This window comes from Canis aureus, chromosome 3 (assembly GCF_053574225.1).
Source record: "Canis aureus isolate CA01 chromosome 3, VMU_Caureus_v.1.0, whole genome shotgun sequence".
NCBI lineage: Eukaryota > Metazoa > Chordata > Mammalia > Carnivora > Canidae > Canis > Canis aureus.
Genome location: NC_135613.1, coordinates 52,879,454 through 52,896,395, shown reverse-complemented (window position 1 = coordinate 52,896,395; position 16,942 = coordinate 52,879,454). Strand labels below are relative to the sequence as shown.

Genomic DNA, 16,942 nt, shown 5'->3' with positions numbered 1-16,942 from the left:
ACCCTCATCTGTGTTCGATTCAAGGCTTTACAAGAATTTTGCTTGGAATTCAGATTTTCAGTGTGGGCGTTCTGGTGAGGAGCAGTAACTAATGCCATCTATTTTGCTTTTCCCTCCATGTTCTCTTTAGTATGAGTTAGCCACAGGCCGGTTTCCTTATCCAAAGTGGAATAGTGTATTTGATCAACTCACACAAGTCGTGAAAGGGGACCCTCCACAGCTGAGTAACTCTGAGGAAAGGGAATTCTCCCCAAGCTTCATCAACTTTGTCAACTTGTGGTGAGTAATCGATTTCCAGATTCTCAAAATCCATGTAGTGAGTACAGCAAAGCTTCCTTAATTTCAGCAGCATTGATCATTTTTGTTGGGGAAGTGGAGCTTCTTCTAATCGCTCTGCTTCTGAGCTGGGACTCTGGGTCACTGTGGCTGCCTGGAAGGTTCCAGCTGACATGGAGAGCATCACTCTTTTATTCTACTACTCTTACTGGATGAAAAACAGATGTGAGGTGGTGGAGAGGCTGCTGCCTCCAGATTTCTAGTGCCTTGTACTAGAAATACAACCCAGGTGAGACTAGTCATCTTAGTCTGATGTGGTTCTAACAGTGAAGTTGTACTAGCATCACGTGGAAGCTTTTACTAAGTCAAGACCCTACCAGGTCAGACTGTAATTGCAGGGTTGGATCTCCACTCTGACATAGCTTGTAACCTGGTGGGATATGTGCAGTAGAGCCAGGCCCAAAGCCCAGCTGGTAGGCTGTGTGTTGGCTCTCTGAAACCTTATTCCATGGGAAATGTGCACCCAACACCTGGTGGTGTTTGTGTACCTTGCCACAGGTGTGTGTATCTGTGCGCACCTTTGTGTGTAGAACATAAAAATATGTGCAGATATGACAGGAATGCAGTTGTGCTTTGTACTATTTCAGTCTGTGTTTTAAATGAAGCCTGTTTTCTTATCATTTGAATATTTTTGATAATTTATCCAACATGATGTAAAAGTAGGATGTGTTTATTCTTTTTCTTTTTTTAAAAAAAAAGAATTTATTTATTCATGAGAGGCACAGAGAGAGAGAGAGAGGCAGAGACACAGGCAGAGGGAGAAGCAGGCTCCCCTCAGGGAGTCTGATGTGGGACTTGATCCTTGAACTCCAGGATCATGCCCTGAGCTGAAAGCAGAGCTTAACCACTGAACCATCCAGGCATCCCAGGATGTGTTTATTCTTGAAAATACTTTTCTTTTTCTCTTGCCAGGACTGCTGTGTCTCCCTCTTCTTTTCCTATAAGACTTATATTTCATGGTTGAACATTGCCCTCTTTTGGAATAATTAGAAAATATTGAAGTAATTAAAAAATATAATTAGAAAATATTTCATTTTCTGTGATGAAATTCTCCTTTTGGTTTTCCAGGGGAAAGAGGAATACCTCAAGGTTTTCTATTAGAAAGCCATTAGGAGGACTCAGATTGGCTCTTTGTTCCTTTGCACACAGATCTACAATTTATAGAATTACATGTGATTTTATATATTCCATTTTAATGAAGCAATTTGGCTAAAGTAATGTATGTGAGTCATAGAGCATAGTAGTTTCTAAAATGCTCACCTGTGACACTACCACCAGAGTTGCTTTCTTCTTAATCCCTTCATCTCTTTGCTGGTTTGTTGTAAATATGTTTAGTACTTGTGTATTTTTTTATTTCTGTGACCCTTGGTATCAATTCTCCCCTACAGGTAATGGGTATAGACATCAGTGTCGCATTGTTTTCTCTGAGAAGGTCCATAGTTCCATCTCATCCCAGATCATCTGGGTCTGTAGTCAGAAGTACATCTGTTTTTATGACCTGCTCCTGTCAGCTCTCCACACTTGTCCATTCTCCCTTCCACTGTCCTGGGGGCATTTTTTATTCTCTCTGACCTGGATTGTTCAGGTTTCTAGTGGTTTTCCTCATAATCCAATATCATGTTGTTCCAAACCATTCTTCTTTTTTCAGAGTTGTATTTTTGTGATGCACATCTGATCATGTTACTTTTTGTTTAAAGCTGTCCTAGAGCATGCATTTTTAACAGTGTGATATCATCACTCCATAGGGGGCAAAACTTTGTTGGAGAGGCAGAAACTCTTGGATAACATAATGGTTTGCAGCCCTCCACAGGGCTACTGTGGAATAGAAACAGGTATACAGTGTTTAAATTTCATAGGAAGGAAGGGGCAACAAGGAAAAAAAGATTGGGGAGCCCTGGTCCAAAGGCTACGTGTGGCCCTAAAAAGATAAAATCTAAATTAACCTGGCTTTCCAAACCCAATATGATCTGGCTGGGGTTTATTGTTGTAGCCACATTTCTTAGTCCTCCCCTTGAGCTGTTTTTCAGCCAAACTGAGTTTCTTCAGTTGTGTAAGTTAAACATGTATGGATGATATGAGAACATATTCTCTTGGCCTTTGGGTAGATTAAGATTTCTTTAACAGTTCACAGAAAGCAACTATGCATAAAAGAAGAGATAAAATTCAATTTCATTAAAATTAAGAATGTTCATTGATTAAGAAGATACCATTGAATGAACAGCCAACCCATGCAGTGTCCTTTCCATACAGATGTTTGAAAAAGGATTTTCATTCAGAATGAGAGTGTTCATGTGTAGAAAACACTTATAAACAAGAAAGTGACAACCCAAAATGGCCAAATATGTGAAAGGATGCTTAAAAACATGATATCCAGGAGTTCAGTAAACATATGAAAGGGTATTCATTTGGCATTATTAGATGCCAGGGGAACGCAAATCAAAACTATGATGAAATGCCAGCTAGTCACCAGAAATGACTTCAGTTTAAAGAATTCAAGTACCGCGAGGGTCTAAAGCAACTGGAAGTCCCTTACAGTACTTACAGACATGTAAATTGGCGCAGTCTCTTTGAGAAGCTGTGGCAGGACCTCCCAGAGTTGGTGGAATACAGCTGGCGCATACGTTTTGCTCCAACAGTTCAAGTCTCTAGTATACTCGGTGACCACCAACAGAGGCACACTATAAGACATGATAATAATGTCCAGAACCGCAGATTTGTAATAACTTCTAGCTGGAAATAAGAGCATCTGTCAACAGTAGACTGTAAGTTCTCGCAATGTTTACACGGCAGTATACGGCATCAGGTATGGGACTGTCGCCGCACTCAGCACCAGGGGTAAATCTCAGACAGCACTGAGTAAGAGGAGGAGGACATAAAACAGTATGTATGGTTTTATTGATATGAAACTGAAAAAGCAGACAAGAATGAATAAAAGGTAATAGAGTCAAATATTGTTACTCTTATTTTTGTTCCACACTTAGGACGTGTGTTCTTTTCTGAATACATGCTTCAATTAAAAGATTGTTTAAGGAATAAAAAGGAGATGAGGGCTTAGAGGCCAAAGTGATGATACCAGCTCACAGTTTACATTCCTCCCTGCTTTAACTTCCTATTTAAGTCATTAATGGAATTTTTAAAAAGTCTTTATTTGTTCTGAAAAAGGGTAGAAGTACTATCCTTGAGTTCTTGTGAAATTGGAAAGATAAGGCTGAATTCAGGGATGGGGTGACTGGTCTCACATTTGCCACATGCAGAGGGATAACATTACAGGGAGGGTGTAAGACCAGCACAGAAATTCCTCAGCTTAGCACAGAGGCCCTGCAGGAGGAGGCAGCTTGGGGGACAGGCCGCCAGGAATCAAATCTTGATTCCTAAAAACATCTTGAAAGGAGTGTTGTCCATAGTGGGTTTCAGACATGGCTGGGACTCTGTGGCAGTATTCATTCCTGCCTTTGCTAGAGATAGCGAAGACACTATGTTGGTTAGAGGCTGGGGAGCACGGTGGAAGCTGCTCTAACAAACCCAAGAAATGAATCCCTTGGCAAGGGGATGGTGCTCTAGAGATAGCTCTCCCCATTTTCTCACAGTCACCAAGGTCTGTGACCAGGATCAGCTTGTGGTGTCCGATCAGCATTGATGTCCCTAGGGCATGAGGAAACAAAAATGAAGATGAGAATTGTATCAATCTGAAAAATTCAAATAAACAAACTCTTGTAAAATGTGCCACTGAAGAAATCAGGGGGAAAAAACTGGTGAGAATGGACTAATTTGAATTCAGGAAGAGTTTTCAAGTAGCAAAACATGGTTTCTGAATTGAAGGGGGAGGAAGTGGTGGTACATAGCATATTGAGTATTGCAAGGTTGACCAAATCTATGAAGTAGGCAATACCCTTGAGTTAATCTTGCAGATAAAAGGGACAAAAAGATAAAAGACAAATGATGAGAGATATGGAGAAAAAAAATCCAGGAGATTCCACTTAACCGATAATAGAGAATTAAAATGAACTTTTTCTTTACTTGAAGAAAAACTTGAGTCCTTAAATTAAAATACCAGACCAAATTAACCAAAAGGAAAAAAAAAAAAGTCATGTCTAGGCATGATGTAAGATTTTGCTGTTTTCCTATGCATTTCAGAGATAAAGAAAACTTGATAAGCTTTCATTTAAAACACAGGCACATATAAATGTACACACCAATGAAGAAAGATACAAAATGAGAGCAATACCCGAAGAGTGAAGAAACAGCTATAGAATGATAAGTGTGACCACTTCAGGTTATTAGGGTGGAATCAATCTTGGACAATAATTGCACCGAAACTACTAAAATACTGGATAAAATATTATGGTATCTTTTTAAATGTAACAGTTTGTACAAAACAGAGTTCTAAAACTAAGTGAAATCAGGACTTACAGGAGGTAAGATAACTAATAAGGGGTTAATATCCACAATATATAAAGAACTCATACAGCTCAACACGAAAAAACTGCAGATAATTCAGTTAAAAAATGGGCAGAGGACCTGCATAGACATTTTCCAAAGAACACATCCAGATGGCCAAGAGGCACATGAAAAGATGCTCAACATCAGTTGTCATCAGGGAAATGCAAATCAGAACCACAAGGAGATATCATTTCATACCTGCCAGACTAGCTAGAATTAAAAAGACAAGGAATAACAGGTGTTGGCAAGGACGTGGAGAAGAAGGAAACCTGCATGCACTAGTGGTAGGAATCCACTGTGGAAACTGCATAGAAGTTCCTCAAAAAATTAAAAATAGAAATACCATACAATCCAGTAGTTCTACTACTATTTAGGAAAAGAAAATGAAAACACTAATTCAAAAATATATATGTACCCCTGTGTTTATTGCAACATTATTTACAATAGCCAAGATATGGAAGCAATCTATGTCCATCCATAGATGAGTAGATAAAGGTGTATGGTGTGTGTGGATGGGCACATACATATATGTAGTGGAATGTAACTTGGCCATATAAAGAAGAAAATCTTTTTTTTTTTTTTTTTTTTTTTTTTTTATTGGTGTTCAATTTACTAACATACAGAATAACACCCAGTGCCCGTCACCCATTCACTCCCACCCCCCGCCCTCCTCCCCTTCTACCACCCCTAGTTCGTTTCCCAGAGTTAGCAGTCTTTATGTTCTGTCTCCCTTTCTGATATTTCCCACACATTTCTTCTCCCTTCCCTTATTTTCCCTTTCACTATTATTTATATTCCCCAAATGAATGAGAACATATAATGTTTGTCCTTCTCCGACTGACTTACTTCACTCAGCATAATACCCTCCAGTTCCATCCACGTTGAAGCAAATGGTGGGTATTTGTCATTTCTAATAGCTGAGTAATATTCCATTGTATACATAAACCACATCTTAAAGAAGAAAATCTTACCATTGTTACAACATGGATGGCCCTAGAGGATATGCTAAATGAAATAAGAGAAAGAGAAATGCCATTATTTCACTTATATGTGAAATCTAAAACAAATGAATAAATAAAAAGCAGAAGCAGACCCATGAATACTGAGAATTGATGGTTCCTAGAGGGGAGGGGGGTGGGGAAATAGGTAAAACGGGTGGAGGGGAGTTGGAGGTCCAGGCTTCTAGTCGTAGAATGAATAAGTCATGGAGATGAAAGGTACAGCATAGGGAACATAGTGATACTGTAATAGTGTTGTATGGTGACAGGTGAGAGCATGGCATAATGATGTATAGACTTGTCCAATCACTGTGTTGTATCCCTGACACTAGTGTAACATTGTGTGTCAATGCTACTTCAATTAAAAAATAAAGTGGCTTAAAATGAATTAGGGGAGGTAAGGATTGTAAGAGGTTGCTGCTTGGACAGACTCAGTTGGTAGAGCAAGACCAGATCTTTCAAGCTGGTACCCAAGAATTCTCAAAGATAAAGTCAAGTGCAATATGAGCTGTTCAGAAGAAATTCCAACATTCATACAAGAAATGAGAATTAGTAGAAACGACTGGTCACAGGAATATATCTGAGGACTTCAGATATGGGAATAATTAGAAACAAAAAAGTTTTTCATAAATTTAAAGAGAAATGAAGAAGCTTGGAAATACAAGCAAGGAACAGAAACTTACAAAACAATGAATTGAACATCCAGAAATAAAAAGCATAAACTAAAAAACTCAGCAGCTGGATTAAGCAGATTCGGTGAAATCGAAGGGAAGAGCAGTAAACCGAAAAGTGGCTCTGAAGCTGCCAGCAGACCTTTCGGAGATGATGGAAATGTTTGCCTGTCCATTGTGGTAATGATAGCACCTGATACGTGGCTAAGGAAATACATTTTAAAATGTTATTTCATTGGAATGAATTTGGTAGGTGGCTATCTTAATGGTAGCACAGGGCTTAATTTGGGATTAATATGATTACTAATGGCAACAGCAGTTCTGAAACAGAAGACAGTGTTAATAATTTGGCTAACCATTTCTACTCACATGGCATTATGAGTTTCTATTTTGGCACAGCTTTTTGCTCCATTAAATGACATGGAAAAATAGAAAACCAAAAAGTCGTGGCAGCTTTACAAAATAAACATCGGTACCGATGGCAGATGTGATGGAAGTATGTAAAACGTACTCTGGAGGTCTGCAGCTTTGCCCTTGCTCTCTCCAGGTCTAGAAGCAGTCAATGGCAGCTGGGGCCTTACTTCCTGCAGCATCAAAGTTCCACAAGTGCTCTTTTCTGGATGGGGACCCATAGCATCAAGCTGTTTAGAAGTCAGGATCTGGGGAGTGAGAGAAATACCTATGTCAGCCGCTGCCTGGGCCTGGCAAGCTGCAGGGCTATGGAACAGCGGGGACATAGATAGCCAAAGGACCAGGTCTGTAATAATCCTAATATCAGCAGGGGACTGGAACTTCAGGGAGCTGTGATGGGACCTTGTTCTATATTGGTGGACCCGAAAATAAGCAGCCACAGTGAATGCCACAGATACACTGTTCTGTGTATCTCTAGCTGCTCATAGTACTTGGTAGGCGCTCAGAGAATTGTTAAACTGATGTACAGATAACCATGCATACCTCACAAACCAAAATTCCAAAATACATGGAGTCTAATGCTAAGAAAAGCAACTAGTAAAACAGAATGTGAATGTACTTTAAATCAAGCTGAGTTTATGGAATAGTCTAAAATACAGTTCAAAATAAAATAAGTATCTTTAAGATGTACAAATGAAGGGAAATGAAGGGGTACGTTCTGTTAAAACTGAGGAAGAAGTAAAACGGCAATGAAACAAATAGAAGTTTTAGAAATGAGAAAACATAGCTATCTTTACAAAGGACAGCAGATTTGATGTACTCTAGACCAGAAACAGTTGAGGACAGAATTGGAAGTTGGCATATAGGCCTAGGGATTTCCCAGCATGCCACAGATTAGACTGTAGCAGAGAGCAGTTAAGCACCAAGGAGAATAGAATGGGAACTTTTAAGGTGAAAATGTAGTGAAAATGATGAGATAATTCTGGAAGTGGAGAAGTGATATGGGAGACAGTAGTGAAAAGCATTTGAGAAGTGATCTAAGATATGTTCTCAGACTGAAACTAAAGTCTCTGTATGATGTAGGATTAAATCAAGGTAAATTTATACCTAAATGCATTGAAATAAAAGTGCAGAACAATGATAAAGTATAAATTAGCAGGAAGATAGAATGTCTGTGAGGGAGAGTAGTTAATTAGACGGCCACCAGCTTGTTATCAGCAACCACAATTGCCAGAAAATGAGTCCTAGCCCCAGAGTATGGAGGAAAAATCATTGTTAACCTTGTCTTAAAGTTTTAGACTGAGGCATTCAGTTTTTCAGAATAAGGAGGAAATACAGATTTTTTTTTTTTCAGGAATGGAAAGACTAAAGAGTTTCCCATTCCTAGATTATTTGAGAAGGTAGACATGGCCAAGAAGGAAAGTGAACCTAACAGAAGAGTGCTGCGTGTTGGTTCCCTGGAAGGCAGAGAACAGTGTACAGGATGCTGATGAGGTGGTGGTGACTGTGGGATCAGCAGCTAGTGAGGCAACATTGGGCTATACTGCCTTCTCGGTGAAGGCCTCTGCTGACCCCAGAGCAAGCTTTGCCGCTGGGATGGCCCTCCCAGGTTGGCCTCACGTGGATGAGGGTCTTGATTTCTTCACCCCTTTGTGGAGCAGTCATTAGCTCAAGCTGCCCCAGAGGAGCTAAGGTGGCTCTTTTCTGCCGAGGTCAGCCTTTAGAGGCTGGCAACTATCTGCTGGGGGAAGCCCTGCATTCTGGAATTCTTTGTAGCACAGAAGGTGCGGAGTGTAGAACACAGCAATTAGTTTAGAAATAGGTGAACTATGTTGCTAATATTAAGTTTTTAAAAAATATATTTATTTGAGAGTGAGCCTGAGTAGAAGAGGGTCAGGGCAGAGGGAGAGAGAGAATCTCAAACAGACTCTCCCCTGAGCGTGGAGCCTGATGCGGGGCTCAGTCTCACGGCCCTGAGATCATGACCTGAGCCAGAATCAATGAGTTGGACGCTTGACCAACTGAGCCATTCAGGTGCCCCTAATTAACTTTTGATAGTAAAAAAAATGAATTTAGTTGAGGTTGGAGGAGAGTGGTGATTAAGATATGGTCTAAGACAAATCTGATAAATATAAACAACGTAAAAATACTTCTGGCAACATTATTAGACAAGGTAGGATTCAAGGGGCAATATAATCAGGCAGAGGGTTCAGTAAATCAGTATAGTCCTTAGTGAGGTTGTAGTGTCGTCAACTTTTGGACCAGAGAACACAGGATTTTGAGATAGAGTACAAACATTTTAAAAATCTAAGGATAAATTTATAAGGTTTTTCTCTAGTTTACTTGACTCTGGTTTCTCTTTGGTAGTGTCTCTATAAATACTCCTGTATATATTTAGAAAGTGTGCATGCATGTGTGCACATGCACACAATTTTATACTTGCACATTCATATATTTGTGTAGTATTCTGTAAAGCAAGTGGCTGTGCCATAATTTATCCGATTTTCAGTAGTCAACTTGTTTCTGATTTTTCACTAATGCTTCTACACTGAATATCCTCAGGATAAATCCTTAGATGATACTTGTCTCATTTTTTTGTGTTTTTTATGTTTGGCAGGTTGTCCTCATTGTTACTCTTGTATCTGAAGGAAAAAAACTGCTTGATTCTTTGTAGTATTTCACTTGTGAAAAGAAAAATACTTGGGTAACTGTGTCTCCATTTTAATAATGGTATTTTTATGTTGTTTTAGCCTTACGAAGGATGAATCCAAAAGGCCAAAGTATAAAGAACTTCTGGTGAGTGTGAGACTTAGGGAATTTTGTTTTATTTTATTTATTTTTTTACTTTGGGGGGAACTTTAGATATTTCCTCACTGTGAATTCTCTTACCATGCCAGTTCACTAAGCAAGTAACAGTCCTCTCTATCCTAAACAAACAGGTTGACCTAACTGAATAATTTTTAAAAAATGTTCAAAACAGATATTTGGAAAGAGAAAATTGGAAGTTATAATTTTCCTACCAATTTACCAGCTGGATTCTCAGAAAAAATTTTGGCCTTAACAGGTCATAAAAATTACACCAGAGAATTGTAACACTCTCTTTAAGGAGCCACCTTCCACCACCGTCTGTGTATGAATAACATACCCGTAGGACTTTATTGTGCTGCTTCTACCTTCGTGAAATGCTCTTACACAAATTTACATCACACAGCAAATTCCCGTCTCTTTGATAGTTCACTCATCCCTGGGACTTGGGTGTTGTAAGCAGTCCCAGATGTGGCATCGGTCTTGGCAGTGAAGAAGATACTGTAATCTAATATTGTGGGAATATTTTAAGGAAAGACCCCCTTGTCTAGCAGTCCAGGGTGTTAGGTCAAACCTGTGGTCAGTGCCAGCAATGACTAAAGATACCCAGGCAGCGTACTTAGAGAAGCCATGAATAAAAATTGCTGATGGAGAAGGGATGTGAAGGGGTGGCTTTGTGATTCAGACATGGGGCAAGACGCTTTGCAGGGAACAGGGCAGAAGCTTGTAGGATGCCATTCTGCTAAGCCTCTTGGAGCGGGGTCTCAAGAACTGGAGTTCCTCTTGCTATATGTGGGCAAAGGGGAGGTTGAAGCTTATGTCTGTGTCCCAAGAGGAATGGTGACCAGTATTCGTGCAGCTCTTCTTGGCTCTCAGATGGTGGCAGATGCTCCACCTGTGTTCTGGGCTGAGGATCAATTCTGCTCTCTGCCTCGACAAATACTCCCTGGTGTAGAGATAAGTGTCCCGACTTCATTGCCAGGGCAGCTTTTCCACATGAGGCATACCCACACCCACCAACACATCTCCCTGCTTGCCTCTCTGAACTGGTGCTACGATATCGTATGGCTCCATGTGGTTGGGGCCTCTGGTTCTATGCCCTATCGCAATTGGCAAAGTTCCGTGTGGGCTCTGATATGAACTTTGATTTTTTACTTTTCTTTTTCTCTGTTCAATTTTCTTGCAGAAACATCCCTTTATTTTGATGTATGAAGAACGTACCGTAGAGGTTGCCTGCTATGTTTGTAAAATCCTGGATCAAATGCCAGCTACTCCCAGCTCTCCCATGTACGTTGATTGATCTCGCTGCTACGTCAGACTCGAGAAAAAAGGGCTGAGAGGAAGCAAGACGTAAAGAATTTTCATCCCGTATCACAGTGTTTTTATTGCTCGCCCAGACACCATGTGCAATAAGATTGGTGTTCGTTTCCATCATGTCTGTATACTCCCGTCACCTAGAACATGCATCCCCGTGATACCCGAGTGACCATGCAGTGTTAGTGCTGGTCAGAGAGACCTCATCCTGCTCTTTTGTGATGAACATATTCATGAAATGTGGAAGTCAGTACGATCAATTTGTCGACTGTGATTAGATCACATCTTAAATTCATTTCTAGACTCGAAACCTGGAGAAGCAGCTACTGGAATGGTGTTTTGTCAGACTTCCCAATGCCGGAAGAACGCGGTGATGGATGTACTGTGTCTGAACATAGAGACTTGGGCTTGAGTGAGAAGAGCTGGCGCAGCCAACGAGGCACATGGTCTTCTGGAGCTGGGAGACAAAGGAGGAATTTACTTTCTTCACCAAGTGCAATAGATTTACTGATTTGATATTCTGTTGCTTTACCGTCACAGTCGATGTTCGGGGATCGATTTGCTTAGCCAAATTTCCTGTTTGAAATAATCACATTAAATTAGAATGAATTTATCTTTACCAAAAACCATGTTACGTTCAAAGAGGCGGGACATTGAAATATTGAGACAGGACAGAATGTGTTCTTTTCTCCTTTACTGATCCTTCTGCTCTTCATCGGGAAGACTCAGGAGTCTGCCGCTTGTCAAAGAAGGTGCTGATCCTAAGAATCTTCATTCTCAAAATTCGGTGTGCTGCCAACTTGACGTTCCGTCTGCCACAAACCACCCAGACTGAAAGAAGAGAAACGTCCTGAAGGCAAAGTTTACAGATGTTTCTTCCCCCTCAGTCCCAAGCCTGATACTTTAGCCATCATAACTCACTCACAGGGAGAAGCAGCTAGAAGCGATGTGCCTTGACTGATTGCATAGAGATTGCTTGTAGGCAGCACAAGACCAAACCTCAGTCTTTTGCCCTTACTGGCCCAGATCTTCAGTTTCTGAATCCCTCTGCCTGCCCGTCTGGTCTGTTGCCATTCTGTGACTTTTGCTTAATCCCAATATTTTGCCTTTTTTCCTCCCTATGTCAAAGCCCTTTTTAATTACCAGGGATGTTTAGCCCCAGATCCCCCCTATGCCATAACATTTAAAAGGCTGAGAAATGTGAGGCCCCACTGATGTGGTAGGTGATCAATATGCATCTTCTAGAGACACATTGACCAGATGAGGGCCTGAAATGGCAGTCCTTTAGAGAAGCTCATTGCCTGTGAGAGTCTCCGGCAGGTCACTGTCATTTTTGGAATGTACATTTCTAAATGTACATTTGGAATGTAGAAGAGGAATTCTACTAAAACAACAACAGCCACCACAAAACCCCAAGCCCCCAGACCACCCCAGAATAGTGATGAGGCCATTTAAATATGCTGCCTGTTGCTATGCTTCTTCATGTACTCATTAGCTAGGTTCCCCTTAGGTTTCGCTGTGGCCTCGCAAGCACCAAGCATTTGGCTTTGTGTGACAGTTAAGCAGCACTGTGAGTGGTTCGAGCACACAGGATAGAAAGCAGCCACGGGCTGAGAGGCAGGTGGTGCCATTAGAACTGGGTGCTGGCAGGTGTTGCTGTGTGCCTCCTCCCAAGGCAACCGTCACAAACGCTATAAAACAGGTGAGGGAGAACGGTGCTGTTTCAAGTTACATCCCTGTAAACTTCAGAATGCAGAAATGATTGATCGCTTTGGTCCACTTGCCTAGTTTCCCTCATTTTTCCCCCACCCCCTACTTCCTAAATCTTAGACTTCCCCATGTTCTGAAAGGAAGCGTTGCTGCACGTTTTCCTTCGGCCACACCAAGCCATCATCCTCCATTGCTCCCGGGGACTCAAGAGGAAACCTGTTGCTCTGCTGTCAGCTTCCCGTCTGGCTCAGCATAGAGTCACTTTGCCATCATATACATGGGGATAAAAGCAATTCTGACTGTCCAGGAGCTAATCTGACCGTTCTGTTGTGTGGATGACCACATCAAAAGGCAATTTTAGTGTATTAATCATAGATTATTATAAACTATAAACTTAAGGGCAAGGAGTTTATTACAATGTATCTTTATTAAAATAAAAGGGTGTATAGTGTTCACAAACTGTGAAAATAGTGTAAGAACTGTACATTGTGAGCTCTGGTTATTTTTCTCTTGTACCATAGAAAAATGTATAAAAATTATCAAAAAGCTAATGTGCAGGGATATTGCCTTATTTGTCTGTAAAAATGGAGCTCAGTAACATAGCTGCTTCTTGGAGCTTTGGAATATTTTATCCTGTATTCTTGTTTGAATTCCTCCTCTATTTAAGATATATACATGGAATCGAAGTGTTTATGTAATAGTTCTATCCTTTTGCCTGCAGGTCAGTTGTAATAAATTTAGGATGTGATGATGACTTTGTAATTTGATTTCCTGAAGTCAGACCCTGAGAGGGAAAAATCAAGTAAATTCCATTAAATTATCTGTGCATTTCACATTGGGAAGAATTCTCTGCTTCTGGAAGTGTTTATGGCTCCTTTCTTTTTCTCCTCCCCGTCTTGTGGTTGTTGTATCTCTTTGCTTATTCCTCCCCTATACATACAGACGTATCCTCGAAGCACCTGCTTTGTTTTCTGCCTGAGCAGGTGTGATGCAGTCTCTTCAAGTTTGTTCCTTTGTTGGTTGTCCTCAGCTGCCCCAACTTTCTGGATGCTAAAAGAAGAGGGTACCGCTCTTCAACCTGTGACACGATGGAGCTACACGACCTCAAGAACCCAGCCTGCCTTGGCCTGATGTGTGGCTTCCTGCCATGCTTTCTGCTCCTGGTGCTGTGGCTGTTGGCTGGGCACAAGACACCAGCTCAGACTGCAGTCCCCACTATCTAAGAGAGGATGAGGAGGAGATTTCTGGGTCAAAGATCTGAGGAGGTCAGACCTGGGAGGTTTGTGGGGGTAAGGGGGAAGAGGAGAGATGGAGCTGAGCAAAAAACTCTGGAAGCCTGAAGAAGGGCTTCGAAGCTCCAGCACTGAACTTACCTATTAACGCTACCACCTCTCCGTTGTTGACCAAATCCTGGCTCATTGATCATACGCAGATTCAGCACCTCACCCTGTGCCTGTTTCTAGCCTGACCTGAGATGCAGGAGATAATCATTCCAGAACCAGCTGTGGTAAGTATCAAACATGCTCCAAGGACCCGCCTGTAGATTCCTTGACCTCTCCAGTGACAACTTAGCTACCAGGGGAAAGGCTACCCTGTGGTGCTTCTAGAGCCCAGCTCTGCAAGACTGTCATGAGAAATAGGTAGACTATGTGCTTCATGCTCTGTGAGACTCCGTGTGTCATTTATCTCTGTTGATCCTGACTGTAGCTGTCTAAAGTCGGGTTGTAGGGTCCCATTTAGATAGAGAAAACACAAGGTTGAGAGAAGTAAACTTCTGACTCTGATAATAGTAGCAGGTAGGGGAGGGGGCTAAGATTCAAATCCAAGTCAATAACATGTAGGAAATATTACATTAATTGAAAAACTGCCATTAAAGAAACACAGTGGAGTTGAGAAGTACAAGTGTCTCCAGCTACAGTTGGAGTTACTCTGTTCATAAACCTGACCAAGGCTACCTTTGTTGTCTTGGGGATAAGTTGACATCAGAGGTTCTGGGGGCCACATTAGGGCTGCGTGGCCCATATAAAGGCAGGTGTGAGGAAGGAGGGTGCCTTGGAACTAACCAGAGAAGTTCTAAATCCTAATCCTCAGGCACAGCATACCAGAGAATTCAGGATAGCCACCTTCATGTCCCTGTTAGCATGATGACCTCAAGGGGCAGTCACTGATAATGAGGATTCAGCAGGAGAGGAACCAAAGATGGCTTTGAGTTAGTATTAAAGTGTCTTTTTACTTCCTAGTTCTGTCCATCTATCTTAGCTGCAGAAGGGTCGACGCAGGACACAGAGGTTCCCGAAAGTGGCCCAGAGCACTGGTTGCTCTGTCTCGGAGGTGCAAAGTGGTTTGTGTCTCCAGCTCTTGGCCACGGCTGGAGGCACCAGCCATATCTATAGCCTCTGTGCTTGTTCCTTGGGATGTGAGGGCTTGAAAACCTAAAAATTGTTGGTCTTGAACTTGTTAACTCCTTTAAATACCTCATGACGTGGTTTGAAGGAAAATCCAATAGCCTGAGTGACTCTCTTAAGAGTACATTCCTAGAAACACATGTAATGAAAAGTTGGTTTGAGACTGTGTGTATAAGGAATACTGTTAGTATGTAAACCATCAGCCTCCATACATTTTCTAAATTGATGTATTTCTTTCAGATAAACGAGTATCCAGGAATTCTTTGATAATCGAATATCCAGGAATTCTCACCTCAAACCTTGAAATCATTGCAAGGTAACGCAATTCCTGCGTTAGCAAGTTTTAAATTTTGTTTTTCTGAGGACATACCAAAGTGTATTATATTTTTTAACTGTAAAATGTGGCTGCCAATCTAAAATTGTCAGCCTGAGTAGCATGGTGTAAAGTCACAATTGAGTAATGATAACGTAGAAGGAATCAAGTTTCTATCTGCATTTGAAATTTCTATCTGCATGGACGTTTTGCTGAAGAGCTGCAAAACAGGACTTCTATTTTTTTTTTTTTTCTAAGCTCTTCTACCCAGATGTAATGTGAACACACGTGTTTGAGGGAGACAGTCCCACAGGCAGGGTAGCAGTGTTCAAGAAACTGTAGGTCTCCTGATGTATTGTGGAATCTTCGGGTGAAACCATGTGTTTCCTATTTGATAATGCAACAGATTGGAAGATGTGTTTATAAAGTAGCTAGGCTTTGTTTTTTTGTTTCTTTTTAAAGCTAAGATGTGTTACATACATCTCAGATTCCTGCCAGTTGTATAAACTCTAGTCCATGAAACCATTGGTGAGAACGTTTTGTTTCTTTGGAAAAATGCCTTTCAAGCATCTGGGTTAGAAGCATCATTACACAATCATCCCTGCTCACTTTTAATCCCAAATGGCATTTCCCAGCTTTGTTTCTTGATTTGCCAGGCTGGATCCCAGCACACTTTTGCCCTTTTCTGTAAAAGTAAATCCAGTGTCAAAGCATGGAGCGTTGTTTCAAGTGAGGGCAGAAAAAACATAAGAACTAATTAGATTCAGCTTCTGTTCATGAATATGTCAAGGCCTTTCTTTGAAACCTGCTTTCTCACATCTTTCTCTTTGCCTTCTACTTCCATTTAGGAACCAAGTCCTTTAGATTAAGTCCCTTAATTTGCTCTAGTTCCTTTGTTTCTACTCTCATTGACATGACACCCTCATTTCTCACCGTGTATTTCCTCCTGCTGGCTGATCTTCCTCACCCTGGTTTTGTTCTCCCTCAATCCATCCCCACTACTACCCTTCGTCTTTCTAGAGTGCTGATAGAATAGCATCATTCTTCTGTTTACAAGTCTTTAATATGCAAGAGGAAGGCCAAGCTTCTATGTTTCTAGATGTATAGTTTTATTTAATCCTGAACACATGGGTAGAAACGCTCATCTCCATGTTAAAGGTAAGGAAGTGGGCTCTCTGTGATTGGTAACCTAGTAACTAGGACTAGATCTGTCCACTATCACAGAGCCAGTGAAGAGTCCGGAAGGCTCAGGAGTAGGGCATGAATCTGAAAAGGTGGACAGGGTCTTAATCATACCTCAAATTGTGCATCACATCAAGGATGGACTTCTTCTCTTGTGTGCTGGAGAACCATATGGGATTCTAAGTGACAAAATGGTTTGGCCTGATTGTACTTCAGAAAAATCACTTCAGTGACCTTGTAGGGGAAGATTCGGGGAGATTTGAGGGCCAATTAAGAAACTTGCAATATCAGGGTGCCTGGGTGGCTCAGTTGGTCAAGCATCTGACTCTCAATCTCAGCTCAGCTCTTGATCACAGG

The 16,942-nt window shown here is 41.2% G+C and overlaps 1 protein-coding gene across 4 annotated transcripts in view; it reads left to right on the top strand.

Annotated features, from left to right (window-relative positions):
• Positions 1–13,530, top strand: part of MAP2K4 (mitogen-activated protein kinase kinase 4) — a 131,739-nt gene extending 118,209 nt beyond the window's left edge. For all 4 annotated transcript variants that reach the window (XM_077892612.1, XM_077892611.1, XM_077892610.1 and 1 more), the window contains 3 exons: positions 131–279; positions 9,607–9,652; positions 10,848–13,530. In XM_077892612.1, coding sequence (XP_077748738.1) covers positions 131–279; positions 9,607–9,652; positions 10,848–10,961 — 309 coding nt within the window. In that variant the 3' untranslated portion in view covers positions 10,962–13,530. The remainder of the gene's footprint in view (positions 1–130; positions 280–9,606; positions 9,653–10,847) is intronic.
• Positions 13,531–16,942: the final 3,412 nt, after the last annotated feature.